Source organism: Metopolophium dirhodum, chromosome 1 (assembly GCF_019925205.1).
Source record: "Metopolophium dirhodum isolate CAU chromosome 1, ASM1992520v1, whole genome shotgun sequence".
NCBI classification, from domain to species: Eukaryota; Metazoa; Arthropoda; class Insecta; order Hemiptera; family Aphididae; genus Metopolophium; species Metopolophium dirhodum.
This window is the reverse complement of record NC_083560.1, coordinates 78,087,119-78,105,691: the sequence shown is the minus strand read 5'-3', so window position 1 is coordinate 78,105,691 and position 18,573 is coordinate 78,087,119. Positions and strand designations below refer to the sequence as shown.

Here is an 18,573-nt window from a genome sequence, read left to right as displayed (position 1 = left end):
TTAGGCTTACAAATTGATTTATCAGAGAAAGAAATATCGGAATTATTATAACCGCTGAACACGTTCGTGTGAGAGCTCATGAATTCACAATTTGTAATAGGTACCTACGAATGCATTAAATAGTTTACATGTAATACAATTATATTATAAATAATTACTATACATTTTTCTCACATTACTAAAATATCAATAGCGATAAATACATAATGTGTTTATGTATTAAAATGTAATATTATGTTCCTACATAAAATCGTGCAAACATAATAATATATGAAGCTGTAAAACTAAAGTTATCAATAATTACTGAAATCATCATCATCTTATTCATGTACCTAATAGATAAGTTATATAATAATCTTTTGTCATAATAATGTCTATATTTTGTTATTTTAGTATAGCCAGTGTGCTAAGCTTCTTTTTTTTAAGAACCTTGAAAAGTTTAAAGAGCTGAATAGAAAATGTTTGATTCCTTATGGTAATATTAGAAGTACCTACCTATAGACTTGTATAGTATATTGTTTAACATAAAGATTACAGTGGTGCGTTGCATCCATTGCGGATCGTATGTAGGTACTGAATATACCTATACTTTATGCGGATTGAACGGTCGGAGTAAAGTTTCTCTACGTTTTTCTCCCTTACTTACATTACCGCGCAACGTCCACCATATCTACAAACAGAGTTAAGTTTCCAAGTCACAGAAATCGCACGCACACACACACACACATTATATAATATAATATGTCGGAAAAAACGAGCGCAATACGGTTTATCGAATAAGCGAAAAAAAATAAATAGAGAAATATAAACACGGATGAGCGGACATACCCTCGCACACCCCGACTCCAACGTCCAAGGGGCGGCATATATATTATATATCATCCCGGCTTACTCGAACCGAGGAACGGTATCAGAGAGATATGGTCCGAAGATCGATATTATTATATGCTATATTCAATTACACGCGCGCGGGCACTACGCTACCCCCGGAGAAGCAATCGAAGCGCCGTAATCGCAGCGGCCCTCGCGGGGGTCGGATTATTATCGTGCAACCCTCCCCCTCGCGGTCGGCTTATTCTGCGTGTACGGTGCTCGCCGAACGGTGCGGACTAAGTATACACTAAGGGTACACGATGGGGGCAGCAGCCAACGTTTTTCGTTATATTTTTGTTTTTTCCCTTCGGGTCGCGCGCGTGTTGTCGGCTCGGTAATCCGGCGATGGTCCTGCAGCCATATAGAGGTATATATTATAATGGGTAGGGGAGGGGGCGTACTTGAGGCTTTTTCACTTATATAAAAGAAACGGTTCACTATAAAAACACAACGCGTGTATATAATACATATTATTATGTATATATAGTTATACACGGAAAAAAATAATTTAGTTATAGTAAATGGTTATTTTATTTCGGTTGGTCGAACCATATAAAAGGTTACTTTTAACCATTTTAATAGGTTGCAACAACGTCACGAAAGTGGTTGCAAATAACATGTCTACAATACTACGAATAGAATTATAAATTTAAAAATAGTTTTGCAGCTGCAGTTGAATTGGGTTTGTTTACTGTATTTACAGATTATAGTTGGGGATTTTGATCCATTATACACAAGATATCGATTTTGTGATTGATTATGTTGTTATATAATATTATAATGTAGATAATTATTATTGTCATATGGAGTATGGACGGACGTATGGTGATTACTGTTTATAGTATTTGTTATTCCCCGTCTACCAATACATCCTAGTACCTATTTCACATTTTGATTTTCGACTTCTTTGGTCATTGAGTGTATAGTAGTGTACACTATTCATACGTGCTACGTGCGACGTGCCTACGTCTATATAATACATATATAACAGATGGACTGTATGTATTAAATATTTTATTATTTAATCATGGATAATTTTGTTGTAAAGAACTTAAATGAACTCAACATTCCGCAAAGTATTGTTCAAGAATTTATAGGTAAGTTTCATAAACCTAAATTAATAAACCCTAGTTTACCCTAAGACTAGATTTAATCTATATAGTTATTTGTTAGAATGTAACAAGTTAGTACTAAGGTAGGTACAGTACCTAGTAGTCTATAGTACTTATTAGAATTTATATTATATTATTATATTTTGTAGGTATATAATAGGTACACACGTGTCACCTTATATTTGTTGTGTACTTGTGTCTATCACTGATCCCACTACATAACAATTTATATTACTTTACAAATTCCATACATTTATAATAGGTAATACTTGTAAGTTATAATCCTTTAGCTTATTGCAAATTAACAAATATAATATGTCATCTCCTTTTATCGGTATTGATAGATCTGTATCATCTGTGTATTCCTACTAGGTCATCGGTAGGTAAAGTAAAATATGTTATAGGTATTGACAATTTATTTAAACATACATTAAAGTGTACTTGGGATAACTAAATCAAATTTTTAAACATCAAGATCCTCTATTATTTCCCCATTTGGTAATAATATGTCTGACCATATCAGAAATAGACGATGTTTTATAATTAATTTTTGCTTGTTATCTACTCAAATATTATTTTGTAATGGTTAGATCAAGGAGTAGATGAAGAAGCTTTCCGATGCTTAACTGAATCTATGGTGCGAGAGCTTTGTCTACCTATGGGTCATCGAGCCAAAATAGTAAAAAGAATTTCAGAATTGAAGTCGGAGTTATCATCTAATGTCCAAGTATAAAAGTGTACCTACTAATGTCATTGATTAAATATATGTATATGTATATTTAATCAATGCTAATGTGTACCCATTGTAATTTAACCTTTTTTTAATTTCCAAAACTGACCTAACTTATATTTTCATGAATTATAAATTGTACCTATTAATAGTTAATACTATATTGTATGCATTAAACTGTATTATTTATTATAGAATTCATGTAATTCTTCTTCGGAGACCTCTGTTTTTAATATTTTAACTGATGGTAATTTGAGTCATGTAAATGATATACTGAACTCCCATGAAGCCTTGCAGACAAATTTGGATGATTCAAGTATCTATGCTTTATAATTTATATTCTTGTTGTGTTAGGCATTTACTATTTAATAATATAATTTAAATAAATTGTAGGTATAGAAATTATCAATCAAGATTTTTCAACGCTTGGAAACTGTATTACTGATAATAAAACTAGCCCCTGCTATACCAACAAACATTTCACCAGCTTCATTGATACCTCTGCTAGGACCAGCTTTATTGATACTCCTAGCACCAGCCTTATTGATACTCCTAGCACCAGCTTTATCGATACTCCTAGTACCATTCATAATGTTGATGTGAATGTTAAAAAAAATATAATCAACACTACAGTATGTTTTTTTAAGTACCTAACTAGTGTATATGACTGTATGCATTCTAACCATTATTTTATTACTGTTAAATGTATTTTGTTACAAAATTGTTCTACATACTGAGACACATTACAATTTTTTTTATTTTTTTGTTACAGTCGTTAAATACATCAATTAATTTAAAATCTATTTTGAATAGTTATCATGAAGGCAAACTCATTTTAGATAATTATTTAAAGAATAATGAATTAAATGGATTGTTGAGAAATAAATTATCTCATATAATAGTAACGCATTTCCTCAAACAAAGTGAAGACAAAAAAATATCTACTGAAAAATTAATTGCAGTATCTTTAGAAATTTGTTCTGTATTTCCTCAAGAACATAAAGAGACATATTATACTCCTTACAAAAAAGAGGCAAATTTAGTATCGCCAGCTAGAGGAAAGTTGTGGGATAAGTATAATAATCTCAGAAAAGAAATTAGGAAAACAAACCAAAGATTGACTAAAGAGATTACTCCTGAAAATAGTTTTATACCAAGTGAAGGTATAGTAAATATTGTAGAATTTATTCATTAATATATTTATTAATATTAAATATGTTATTTTGTTTGGTTAAGAATTAGCAGATGATATAATATGGCTCAAAAATAATATATCACCTTGGAGTATTGTTGAAAACAAATGGCTTAAAACATTTCAAGAAAGATATAATTATTTATTAAGTGATGATACAAATAGTTGTTATCTATCAGTCTATCCTCCATTAAAAAGTCCACTTGGATTCACATTGGTCAGTATGAATTAACTTAAAGCTAAAATTACTTAATTAATTTTTTTATGAGTTATTTTTACATATTTGATTGCAGATTGATCTGGATTTTAGTCAGTTATACCCCCAAAAAACACTGATACTTTTTACTAAATTTGAAACTTTAAAAAACAAATTATTAAATTATATAAATAAATATAATATTAAAGGAATTGATAGTAATTTGATAGATGCGATCATAAATCCTCCAGATTCTGGTAAGTTTTAACAAATTATTATTACATCAAATATGGCTCCTATTTTAAAATTCTTGAAATGTAAAATTTATTATTTGAAATTAATTTTTAATATATATATGTTTATGTTTTATAGGTATTGACACAGTTGCTGCTCTAAAAGTTCTGGTAGAATTATTTAAACCAATAAATATATCAAAAAGAACATGTACTGGATCAAAAAAAAATTTTACTAGACCATCTAAATTAGAAATTCAGCAATCATTCATTTATTATGCAAATGTATGAATTCATAATTTCATTTCTTTTTAAAACTAAATTAATTCTTTGAAATAAGTAATTATAGTTTAGTTTACTTACAGACAGTGTCACAGTTGAAAGAAGTAGACGATGAAAAATGTAACAAAGCGTTAAGAACGGGAGAAAAACTACAACCATATATAATTTTTGTCGAGGCTGATAGTCAGGTGACTTATTTTTATATAGTAATCAACAAATTTTTTTATAAAGTTGAGAGCGCATTAAAGGCAATTGATATATGTTTTAAATCTTTCTTCGTTTTCAATTTACATTATACACCACAGTGTGAACAAATTTGGTATTTTATACAAACATTTTTCTATGAAATAACTACAAAGTTTGACAAAAATTGTAGTCCAAATGTCACTACTTTAATTAATGACTTAAATAAGTGTTAATTAACCAAAATGTGTTAATAATTTTAATTTTAACAGTTGCAAATTTAATTTTTTACTTTAAAGCATTTAGCTTTTTAGTTATTTGTTGTACTAAAATTTATTTTAATTTTAATTGTATTTAATAAAAACAATTGTAAAATGGCATCATGCTTTATTTGTTTAGTTAGTGTAAATTCTTTTAAAAATCTTATCAGGCATATAAAATTATTTCATTCTTTTGAGAATATAATAGAGTACAAATGTATAGAACCATCATGCGGAAGAAGTTATAACTCTTTTGATTCTTTCAGTAGACATTTGTTAACTCATACTTTAGTGAACCAAGAGTCTTCTAGCAATTTACATATAGAACCAACACAGATTGATGATATTTTGAATCAACAATCTAATGAACAACTAGAAATAAGTTCTTGTAGTGACATATCTATTAAGGCATTCAAGAATCTAGTTACTGAGGATGGAATAATGCTTATATCAAAATGGTATAATGAAGCGGTTGTACCTAGAAACAAAGTGCAAATTCTTATAAATGACTTAAATGGATTTAATGATAAGTGTATGCAAATTCTAAAAAAAGAAGTATTAGATAATTTAAAAAAAAATAATTCTGATGAAAATTCAATGAGTAAAATATCAGTTATGTTTGATGTTATTAATGATCCGTTTCAAAATTTAAAAACTGAGTATAAACGATTAAAAGTTTTGGAAGAGTTAGGAGTCTATGTAAAACCAATTGAAATTGCTATAGGTAGTAGAAATAAAAATATTACAAAAAATGATAATATTGTAATTAATTTAGTTAATGTAAATATTTGTTTTATTCCATTAAGATGTATTTTTAAAGTGTTTTTTGAACAACCAAATGTATTAAAAACAGTTCTTGAGTATTTTAAACGTTTAAATTCTATGACTGGGGGAATTGTTTGTAGTTTTGTGCAAAGTGAAGTTTGGAAAGTTAAATGTCAAAGTAGCCCAGATAAAATAATCATTCCTTTTTTTTTATATTTTGATGAATATGAAACAAATAATCCTCTTGGTGCTCATGCTGGGAAAAAAAAAATAGGGGCAGTTTATGTATCATTTGGGTCATGCCTCCCTCCAGAATTTCAGTCTTCATTAAATTACATTTTTCTTGCTCTTCTTTTTATTGCTAATGACCGTAAGGAGTTTGGAAATAAAAATATATTTAAAGAATTAATTAATGAAATTAATTATTTACAAAAAGATGGTATAATTGTGAATGTAGAAAGTCAAAATTACACAATCTACTTTTCATTGGCATTAATCATAGGTGATAACTTGGGCTTACACTCAATGCTAGGTTTTAGTGAAGGCTTTAATGCAAATTACCCTTGTCGTTTTTGTTTGTGTTCTAAAATTGAATGCAATTATTTAGTAAGTCAAGATGACAGTAAAATGAGAAATACAGAAAATTATTCAGAGGGTATAGCCATAGATAATTTATCGCTTACAGGCATCAATGAATTGTGTGTATGGAACCAAATTGATGGTTTCCATGCAGTTCACAATCATTCGGTTGACCTAATGCATGACATTTTGGAGGGGGTTTGTTCTTATGATTTGTGTGGTATATTATATGAATTTATAATTAATTTAAAATACTTTTCTTTAGATACACTAAACAATCGTTTACAGTATTTTAATTATGGTCCTTTAGAGGTCCAAAACAAACCTCAGTCAATAACAATGGATACAATAAGAAATAAAAAAAAATTAAAAATGTCAGCAATTGAAGTTTTATGTTTTAGCAGACATTTAGGTGTTCTAATTGGTGACCTTGTACCCATTAATTCGGAATTTTGGCAGTTATATATATTACTTCGACAAATTATACAGATCGTAACGTTAAAGTCAATTCAACCAGAACATAATTTATTACTAAAAACACTTATAACTGAGCATCATGAGTTGTATTTAAAATTGTTTCTAACCAACTTAAAACCAAAGTATCACCACTTATTACATTATCCATTAATAATGAGTAAAGTTGGGCCTGTATCTCACTTATGGTCGATGAGATATGAGTCTAAACATAGAGAGTCAAAGCTAACGGCCCATTCTATTACCAGTCGGAAAAATATATGCTATACACTGAGTATTAAACACCAACTAAGACTTGCACATCGATTATTATCTAAATCGAATACACTATCTTTGTCTTTAGAATCATCAAACGTAGGAAAAGTAATAGATATGTCTATAAATGAGAAAGAAAAAATACAAAATAATTTATTAAATCAGACTACAAATTTAAATTCTGTTAGTTTTGTTTCGTGGGTTCAGGTGAAAGGCACTCGTTACACAACCAAGCAGAGAATGATTATTATAATTGATGTTAAAGATATGCCTATATTTGTCATAATAAAATATATTTTCTTTAAACTCCAATGTGACATACCATTTTTAATTGGTCAACGTATAAGTACAATAGGGTTTAATGAACATTTACAAGCATATGAAATAAAAAATTGTGATGATCTATTATGCATTTCATTTGATGATCTACTTGTAGAACAAAGTCCTTGTGTTTGTAGCACAATGTCTGATGGTTGTACATATGTATCTTGTAATTTTTAAAATGTTACTATATATTTTATACCATAAAGTAATAATGTATTTTATTTGTTAAATATTTTTTTTTTCATATTAAAATGTATAAATAATAATATTGTAGGTATTACCTATTTAAGGGTATATTTTAAATTGTTTATTTATATTAAAATGTATTAAAGATAATTTATTCATTATATTTTGTTCTTAATTATTTATTCATATATATTATTAAAAATGTATATAATATATGATATAAATTCCCCCTCCTATATCCTAGTGATTTATACAACCACTTTATTGTGGTTACTACAAACAATGAGAATTGTTACCGTAACCTTACAATATTGTTGGAAATACTATTTATTGCTTTATAATTACAAAAAAATTTAGGTTGGGATAACCATAGTGTATGGTTAATGGAACCATGTAGGCTGGTAGAATTTCTAACCAAATTGTTTGGTTACATCAACTGAATTATGACAACCAAATGGGTTTGGTACTTGGAACTATGATAAATGGTAGTCCCTATACCTACCACTGAATTTGGTTAGGATAACCATTTAATTGGTATCTACAACCATACAGTTTTTTCCGTGTATTTTATCGGATTTAAGTCTATAGCCTGCACGTGCACCACAACCCCACTGGCCTCCGACTTGAAACATTATATATTTTTCCCCCAAACTCTTACCCACCCACAAAAAAAACAAGAAAAAAGTAGCTGATTTTGACGTTTACAATTTTTTTTTCGTTGAACTCGCGAGTTTTTGATGGGGAAAAAAGCGACGTTTATAATAAATTCGTCGTTTTTTAAATATATTTTCATAAATTATTGACGCGCTGTCTGTTTTAATATAAAAACTTTCGGCAATCCACGCCTCAGGTGTATTGTTATCATATTATTACTTACGTCAGAGCATGGTCTTGTATATAATACCTATGTACCAGCTATATATTATCCATGTAAATATACTATAATATATAGGACCTATATACAGGGGGATTCGCCAAGCATCCTCAATCGTCCCTTTTTTTCTTCTTCGACAATACAGTTATTACAAATCTTATTTTCGGAACTTATAAATATACTTAGAGATCATATTATTATATTCATCTTGAGAGTTATTTGATATGTGTACATTGGAGATACGAACTTCTGTTTTTCAAATCAAAACCACCCCTCCCCTCTTTTTTACTGTAAATTATTTAGCGGAAGATGACGTGTCTAAATCAAAAGTTGAACGAGTAGTTTTGAGTAAACTCTGTGTGACAAGGAAAATAAACCCATGCTATGGTAATTTGAACATTTTAATCATTTATATTAATCCATCAACATCTATAATTTTTAAAAATCGCCCAAAGATGAAAATATAAATAAATACTATATCCGATATTGCACAGGTACCTAATCTATTTTAAATTTTTGTAAGACCATTTTTAAGGAATATTTATCATTATAGTATAAATATTTTATTAAGTGAGAAACTACTCGTTTGAATTTTAAAATAGATAAGTATACATCAAAATGTCATCAAAAAAATTCTCTTCTAAACCAGTGGTTCCCACAGTGTGTGGCCTGGTGCGCAGCGTAGTCTTTACAAGAGTTCCTTGCTGCCGTAGATTTTGATATGATCCAAAAATATATTCGGAAACACGACGATAGCGGCTATTTATTGGAAACAATTACGATTATGTAAATAAAATTATATAAATTATGCATAATTTTAATTAAATACATAATATGTTCAATTATTATAACCGTTACAATTGTTTCTGGTCTTATTTATTTCTTAGGGTGCCCTTATAAAACCTTAGTTCAAAAATGGTGCCGCGAGCCAATAAAGTTTGGGAACCGCTGTTATAAACAGTTTACAGAAAAAAGGGGAGGGGGCTCGCATTTGAAAAACAAGTGTTTGCATATCGCTGTACGAGACACTCCCAATAAGTAGTACAGCAAATCTCAATAAATGTATAATAATATTATGTTCTTTAAGTATATAATATTTCAAAAGTCCAACAATCAAAATTGAAATAAATTTATTATTGCAGGAAAACATAGAGGCGGTGACCATGCTCAGTGAATCGTCCTGTATAATATACATTATTACACTTTTATCGAATTATAATATATTATAATGTATATAGAAGGGACGGGAAAAAATTGTTGTATACGCTTATTACCTGTCTATATAGCTTCCGTATTTTAATAAACACCGTACGCTGTAGTATTATACTACATATAGCTACCTCCTATACATACTTAATTCTGATATTCCGCTGTGTACCTACCTGTTCATCGTTCGCTTTCTGCTTCAATATAAAAATGATTTTTCATTTCTACCGCTGTACTTGCTGTATGTATAATGCAGGTATATATATTGTATATTATGTATTCTGCTCCTACTCGCCGTGCACGGTCTGAGAGAAAATCGATGAAAATAAAAAGCCCCGTTTTCATCACACAACATTGATATTGTAATTTAAAATATAATAATAATATAATAAAAGTACCTCAGCGTATATATTATATTACATACCTACCTACCTACGCAGTTAGTATATTTAGTATTTACTCTTTTCCATGATGCAAATATATATTAAATCATACTACATTAGTACACACGTTACCTACATCGCGTGAAGTGGAAAAATTTAATAAAATATAATATAAAGCCAGCAGACAATATTATAGTATGTTAGTAGGTATACCTATATAGATATTTCTGTATAATTGTGAATTTCTTAAATATTTCAGCACAGATTTTAAATATTGTAGTGATATAATAATAATATAACATAATATGACAAGTAAGCATACGTATATTATAACGGCGAACAGGGTGATTCAAATTCTGATTTTTGAAAATTCTAAATATACTCAATCCATATTTTCAAATTGTTGAATTTTTTCTACTAAGTATTCTGGGGTGATACAAACTTATATTTTAGAAATGAGAGCCTCCCCTCCCCTTTTTACTGAATATTATTTTGTCGAAATTTTTTTTGAAAACGTTGATATACCTACCTTAATCAAAATTCAAACGAGTATTTTCTTGGTATTAAAATGCTTATGTAATATTAAGAGGATGTCAGCGCACTATTTGTTTTCTCTCTTCGACCCACGCGCAACATAGACAAAACACATTTGCGCAGAATCGTTTTTTCTATATTTTCAAGTAATTTTAGAGTAAAATCACCCATTACAAAAAAGATAGTGAATAATATTTTTGAGGTAAGGTCATATCGATTTTATATTTTATTGTTATTTGACTTTGTATTTGAGTTTCAAAATAAACAAAAAAATTTAAATTTAAATGATGATTAAATTGTTTTCAAACAATATTTAGAGAAATCGATATGACATTCCCTCAAAAATATTATTTTCTATCTTTTTTGTAATGAGTGATTTTACTCTAAGATTACTTAAAAATATAGAAAAAACGATTCTGCGCAAATGTGTTTTGTCTATGTTGCTCGTGGGCCAGAGAGAGAAAACCAATAGTGCGCTGACATCCTCTAAAAGATATACCTAATAATCCTTAAAAATGATTTAAAAAATATAAAGTAGATGTAATAATATAGGGCAACTTTTTACAAGTTGTTAAAATTGATGGATTAATATATAATCAATATAATTTTTAAATTTTCAAGTTACCAAATCCCCATATAATCTTCCTAATCCTGCATTATCATGAGTCCATTATCCTTGGAACACAAAGTTAATAACTCAAAAACTTATTCGAATTTTTATTCTGATACCAACTTCAACATTTTCAGAAAAAAATTTCCACAAATATTTTACAGTAGAAAAGGGTTATTTTTCGTTTGAAAAACCAGAAGTTTTTATCTCCACAAAACACTCCTTAAGAAGTACCCACAAAAAAATCTCCAGATTTTAAAAAATGGTCTAAGTATATATTATATGTTGTAGATAGAGTTACCACCTTATATATAGGCATTTGAGTATTTCTGTATACTTGGAATCAGCATTGTATATTTTAACACACGTCCGTATTTTAAAAAAAGATGGTACTTACATTTATCATAGTGACATACATATAATAATATATAATATGACGAGTTTAAATAATACGTACAATATAACGTACAGAGTGATTCACCGCCAAACATGCTCAATCTCGTTTTTTCCTTTAATAATGAAGTTAGTTGCATCTAAATTGGTTCCCATTATTGACATACTTAGGAGAGACTGGGTACAATATTGTAACACAGGCAATAAGTTGTTCAATAACCAATATAATTCTATTAAAATTTATTATGATGACTAGATAAACGTTTGAAAAAAAAATTAAATGTGTTTTTGTTAACAGTAAATAGTAAATCATATAGGTACTTACTTTTTTATTTGAGTATACATTTTTAATTATATGTTTGGCTAAAGTTATTTTGATAAACACCAGAAGTAGTGTAGTTTTTGTTGGTTCTGGATCTGAATACTCTAACTAGTCAGCATTTTTTCTGATATTTGAGTATTTAAAAAATATTGAAATGTACAAATGTAACAGTAACCTTCTGTGATACACTGTTGCACCTATTTTATTTTATGTTATTTAAATGATATGATGTTATATATTTTTTAATAATAAATAAAAAAAATTTTTACGTAATTATATTTTATTATTTGAGATAATTTGTTTACCAAAGTTATGTTTTATTTTATTTAAAGGTAACTATTATATTTCATAAGTTTTATAACAATTAAAAAGTAAAATAATATGTATGTAATATTTGTACCTGGTGCTATTAATTGTACCCTGTATCGGGTACAGTTATAAAATTTTTTTTCTATATTTATATTTATTCAACAACATATGGAAATAAAGATTCAATACACGCATATTTTTAAAGATAACAACTTACTTTACTAATTGAAAGTGTAAATGAACCAACAAATTTTGAATTTTGGTAGAAATAAATAATTTTATGAAAACTGTTACAATTGTACCCGGTCTTACATACCTAAAAATTGACATCCGAATGGATTCCCGATATTCGAGGTGGCATAAATCTGCATATTGGTTCTGCAGTGCTGAATTCAAAATATATTTTTTCAGAATTAAAATCAGACAACATAACTAACTTAATTTTGCCAAAACAATAAGTAAGTTGTAGTAAAATTCGTATAGTGAATTTTATATTATTGTTATTGAGTTATGTGTATGCGCGTACGAGAGTGGTACCCGCATTGAATTTCATTCGCACTATTGCACTAATAATCATTTACAACTCACACATATATCCCGTGTGGCTAAGACGGGATTAGAAATTGCCTAAATATTGCCCCTTAAATAGCAGCATTATCGAAGGCCCTTTCACTGCTAAATTATTTTTTTACATTATATAGCGCTGTGCGGGAAATAGGGACAGATGTTATAATTATTATTTTCACGTTATTGTTGAAAAAAACTAATATATGTGCTTTTCAAGTAAAAGAATATTTAAGTGGGGATAGAGAAATACCAATTTTTCTTAACAGCTATAGCTTATACAATACGATATTTGTGATTTATTATTATTGTTATTATTTTTAGATGTAACATTGGATCTAGTACTTATTATACTTGAACGATTTTTAAAAATTATACGTTTTGATGGATTGATTAATGGATGGATTAATCACTAAGATTTTCAAATCATCATAGTATGGACTATCGGTACGCACAAGGTTATTTAACTCAAAAACTTAGAATTTTCATTATATATAAGTCATCAACCACTAATTAAATTGAAGTAAAAAATGGGGACGGATATCGTTAAAAAAACAGAAGTTTGTATAAATCCACAGGACTCCTCAAGTAAATCTTGAGAATTTGAAAAGATAGACTTTAAGTATGTAAGTATATTTAAAAATTCCAAAAATCAAATTTTGAATAACTGTATATTGATGAAGTAAAAAATGGGTGAGCATGCTTGGCGAATCACTCTGTATATCGTATAGAATGAAATTCCCGTGAACTAATATCGAAATCGTCAATGTAAACATAAAATAATATAAACGTACAATGCAGGCAATATTATATCGAGAGGGAAGAAATATTATACCTTTGGTGTAATAAGAAAAATATATTGCCTGATGTGATATAGCTGCTGGTGATATACCTCCTTAGATTTTACTGTGCAAATAATACTTTGTAAAATATCTTGTTTGCTCGCAGAGTTACTTATACATTCCGAATCTGACCAAACCATATATTATATTATTATTACGGAAAACTGCGGAAAGACACGCACGGGCACACTTTCGTCATATATTATATTGTGTATGTAGCCATATAGGCAAGTGCATATGGTCACTTGGATAAGAAATAATACGTTGGGTCCAGCTGTATATGATATGAGTACCTACAAAATAAACTATACGACAGTATAAAGGCACTTTTGAGGTTTACGCTTTCTCACAGCTATATCATAATCGTATCGTAACGTTTTTGTATTTTTTCATTTCATTTTCAATAACGGGCAGCCCGCATGAAAAATATGGAATTTCATACAATGTTGTGCTGCACGCTGCAGTATACTAATCGAGTCCCAATACATGAACGGGAAACAAATAATACACTAATTGTGTCTCGGTTATAAACGAGAAATATACTAATTGAGTTGGGATATCAAAAATGGGTCACTGTAAATTGCGTCCCATTTTTAATTTTTTATGTAAATTGCGGCCCGGGTATATTAATTTGTAAATACGTAAATTGCGACCCGGGTATATTTTATATAATATTCGAAAATTGCGGCCTGGGTATATTTTATACATACGTAAATTGCGGCCTGGGTATAATTTTCTATGTATGCCTACCTAAATATTTTTTGTTCATAACTAATAATTACGTCTAAGGCTTTTTTTTGCAAAATCAATATTTTCCTTCTCATTTTTCAGATTTAGGACTGTCAATATAATTGTATAAACATTGGTTTCGCTGTTTTTTTGTTTTTAATGAAACATAAATTGACTATGACCTTTTTTGGGGTACGCAATTTACCGACTCCGCCAGAAATATACTAATTTGCGAGGATAATTTTGAGTAAAATATAAAACCAACCATAATATACGAAAACACGTATAGTACGTACTTATATGGAGGCGACTACGACGTATCGTTCATATCATTTTTATGACTTTCGTCAGATGATCATAAAATAAAATAGGTAACATAATCATAAATATGGCGGAAATTTCGACCGTTATAGTATAATAATATGTTACAGTCTACCGATAACATTATAATATTATACACCCTAGTTTACGATGTACACCGAGCGCTAACAGTTATGTTAAGTTTGGCCATCAGCACAAGTTAGGGGTCGCCGTTTACATTTGGGACAAGCATGGTTTAGAAAAATCCAATCATTGGGTCTAGTTAATTAATACAAAAATAAAAAATCTTAAATTGGTAACTATCAAAAAATATATTTTGGGCTTTAGTTTTTAAACCCACCAGATGTCAATGATTGCTTCACCGATGACTTAATTTCTATTTTACCCCCGGATTATCGAGTTGAATGCTTTACAGATCATATTTTAGAAAATTACGTATCCAAAAGTTCACAATATCCTCCAGAAATGTGGGCCTCATTTAAATATTCATTGGCGAGGACCACTAACAGTCAGTCTTTAACAGACTAAAAACTAACAGTTTCATTCAAAATTCAATGTTATGTTTTATTCAGCCCAATCCAAACATTTATCAATTTATAAATGTTTTGTTAAATGTAAAATGCGAAACATATATCAGCATTAGAAGTACTCATATTATTATTAATAAATTATATCAAAAACAAATAAAAAGAAATTGAAGAACAAATGTAACTGTTGCAATCAAGGAAAATAACGATTTGAGATTTGAATATTACAATGTTTATCATATCAATTTTTACCAATACAAACATTTTTAATTTATCATCGCTTATATTCATTTAATTAAACACAAAAAACATTTAAATTATTCATATTATATTATAGCCTTACATTATTATATTATAAAAAAAATATTTTTAACCATACTTATAGCATTTTTTTGCTACAGTTAATCCTAATAAGTCTGTAAAAATGGGAAGGAAGATGTTTTTTTTTTTAAAGTTTAACAGGACTCAATTAGTATAGGTACACCTTAAACAACCTTGGACTCAATTCGTTCGAAAAGGTTTTATTGGGACTCGGATCGTATGCAGCTGGTCTACAGCCATAGGTCGTCACTTGCATGATTAAATCTAGTCACTAATAGTAACTTTTTTAAAATAGCTTTAACCAATTCCAGCCCTGGGATAATATCATCTGAAGCCAGTACCGAAAATGGCTATAAGGTTGCATAATGAGGTTCAACCCTTAACGGACTTAACGATGATAGTTACCTAATCAACTATTAGAATTATAAATTGTGCTTTTAATTTTTTTTTAAATTGTCTAATAATTATAGTAAGTACTTACCTTAGTTTACATTGTAATGTAAACATCGCGTTTCTATAATTGTCAAAACGCAATTAAATAGTTTGTTCAGAAGTATTACGACTGTGACTGCAGTCTACAAAGTAAATTTACAAGAGAACTGTACTGATTTTAACCATTTAAGGTAATTTCAACCCATGTCCAGCCATGTCTTTATTCAGGGTCTACGGATTTTAAGCATAGCTTGTATTTTTAATACATTTTTAATCATTTAAATATTGAATACATGTTCTTATTACAAATTCGGCTTGTGGGGTTTTCAAAAATAATAAGTGGTGCGCTGCCATTAAAAATTAATATTATTATTATTTATTAGCAAAATATAGATACTTTAATATTTATCTATATAATGTGTAATGGGCCTCACTAAACTAGCTCGCATGGGGCCCAATTTGTTTTTTTACAAAGTGACTCCTTATTTTAATTATTGTACCTACATCAAATAAAAAATAACAAAAAAATAGTGAAAAAAATATTTATAAAATGGTTGCATGTTACAAATATTATATATTACATGATATTTGCCTATTGGCTATTTAAAACAATTAAAGTGATACATACATCCGCAGTTTATTGCATGATCCAATTCAAAAGATAGATTTTGAGTATATTTCGTTTGTTTGAATAATCACGCAAATCTTTAGGGAGGGTATTAACACATTGACTGCCACGTTACCGCCGATTTAAAATATAATTTTTAGCATTGTGCATATAATATTGTTTTGACAAATACCTATATCCCACCAGAAGCAACGCTGCGGTAAGCCGGCAAATCAAGTGACATGCAATTTTGAAAATCGTTAACATCGTATTCATAATAATAATATACAATATTATACACACTATAATATAAATATATAATATAATTTATAGTGGTATTATAATTAATGATAATTATTATTTATTAATATTACCGAATGATTAATGCCTAATGGTTATTAGTCGTTAAAGTTTGTGTAAAATGTATAAGACCGTTAGTTATTACGTAAAATAATGGTGTAAGTGCCTATTACAAAGTACATTAATTACTATTTTAAGCATGCATGATATAATATTTAAATTATCTAGATAAAAACCGATCAAAAATAAAAATGATTTACGCGATGAAAGCAGCGCATACCGGGTGATCCATTTAACGTGAGACATTCATTATTCCAAAAACTATTAACGTTTTTGAAAATATATTTATTAGATAATAATTTTAAATGGTTAATAACAAATTTTTTCTACAAAAAATGATATATTTTAAGTATTTTTGTTTTTTTTTTTATGAAAACGTGCATTTTTAATTTCTTCTTCCACAGCAGAATATTTTTTGGAGTAGGTACTTCGATATGATGTAAAATTCAAATTTTGGACAACCATATATAATGATTTATAAATATTTAAAGTCAGTTCAGGTCAACTGAGTGGAGAGGTGCAAGGGTAGGTCCTTTTACCTACCCCGTAAAATGTTGGTACACACTCTGCTCGTCTATATTTTAAATAAGTCTTAACTATAACGAACTACCTACTTGTCCGAAATGTCATTAACAAAAATTGAAATAGTTCAAATAATATTCTGCTTCGGGATATGAAATCAAAATTATAATATGTTGTCATTCAAAGGTGAAAAAAACTTAAAAAATTGGGACGATATAAAAAAGTAAAAAATATATATTTTTTTAAATAAATAAATGTTGTTTGTTAACGGCTTAAAATTAGGTAAAATTAGTATTTTCAAAAACGTTAGTGTTTACTGAATTAATGAGTGTCTTGAGTTAAATATATAATTAAGTATGAGTTAAGTATATACCTATTACAATAAATATGATTGATTTAATTGTTATGTAATTACCACGTATACTACAATATTATAATAAAGATACAAAGGTATACGTTGAAAATAAATTTATTAGTGTGCAGTTTTAGATTATATACTGGTAGCGTGGCGTTTAAAGTTTTCTTGTTATGTTTGTGATGTGAACAATAATAAATAATAATTGTTTCTTGAGTAATTCGAAATTGCCAGTTAGATCTTGTACGGCAAAAATTTGACACATATAATATGATGGTGCGTTTTTGGTGGTAACCAGTTGTAATTTTTCTGAAAATTGGGAAAATGTCTATTAAACAACCGTAACGTAGTTAGGGTGTTATTCTTAATAAAATTAATATTAGTATATAGCAGGGCTCACATTTGAAGAAAAGAATTACGTTTAATGTTATTCACAATTAAAACGTTACACAAGTTTTGCGGTTATTGTTATTCAGAATTAAAACGTTATCCAACTTTTGCGTTTATCGTTATTCAGAATTAAAACGTTATCCAAGTTTTGCGTTTATCGTTATACAGAACTAAAACGTTATCCAAGTTTTGCGTTAATCGTTATTTAGAGCTAAAACGTTATACAAATTTTGCGTTTATCATTATTTAAAATAGTGTTAATACCTATTAAATTTAAAAATAATAACTATTGCGGGTAGGTAATGGCCCGGAAACGGAATATAATATA

The 18,573-nt window shown here is 28.6% G+C and overlaps 1 protein-coding gene across 1 annotated transcript; it reads left to right on the top strand.

The window, feature by feature from the left end:
* The first annotated feature begins 1,408 nt into the window (after window positions 1-1,408).
* Window positions 1,409-5,395, top strand: LOC132935510 (uncharacterized). Its single transcript, XM_061002088.1, has 9 exons — window positions 1,409-1,970; window positions 2,576-2,712; window positions 2,911-3,031; window positions 3,109-3,347; window positions 3,488-3,878; window positions 3,952-4,124; window positions 4,201-4,360; window positions 4,476-4,621; window positions 4,702-5,395. Exons 1-9 carry the CDS (start codon window positions 1,901-1,903, stop codon window positions 5,035-5,037), a joined length of 1,773 nt encoding a protein of 590 aa, XP_060858071.1. The 5' UTR covers window positions 1,409-1,900; the 3' UTR covers window positions 5,038-5,395.
* Window positions 5,396-18,573: the final 13,178 nt, after the last annotated feature.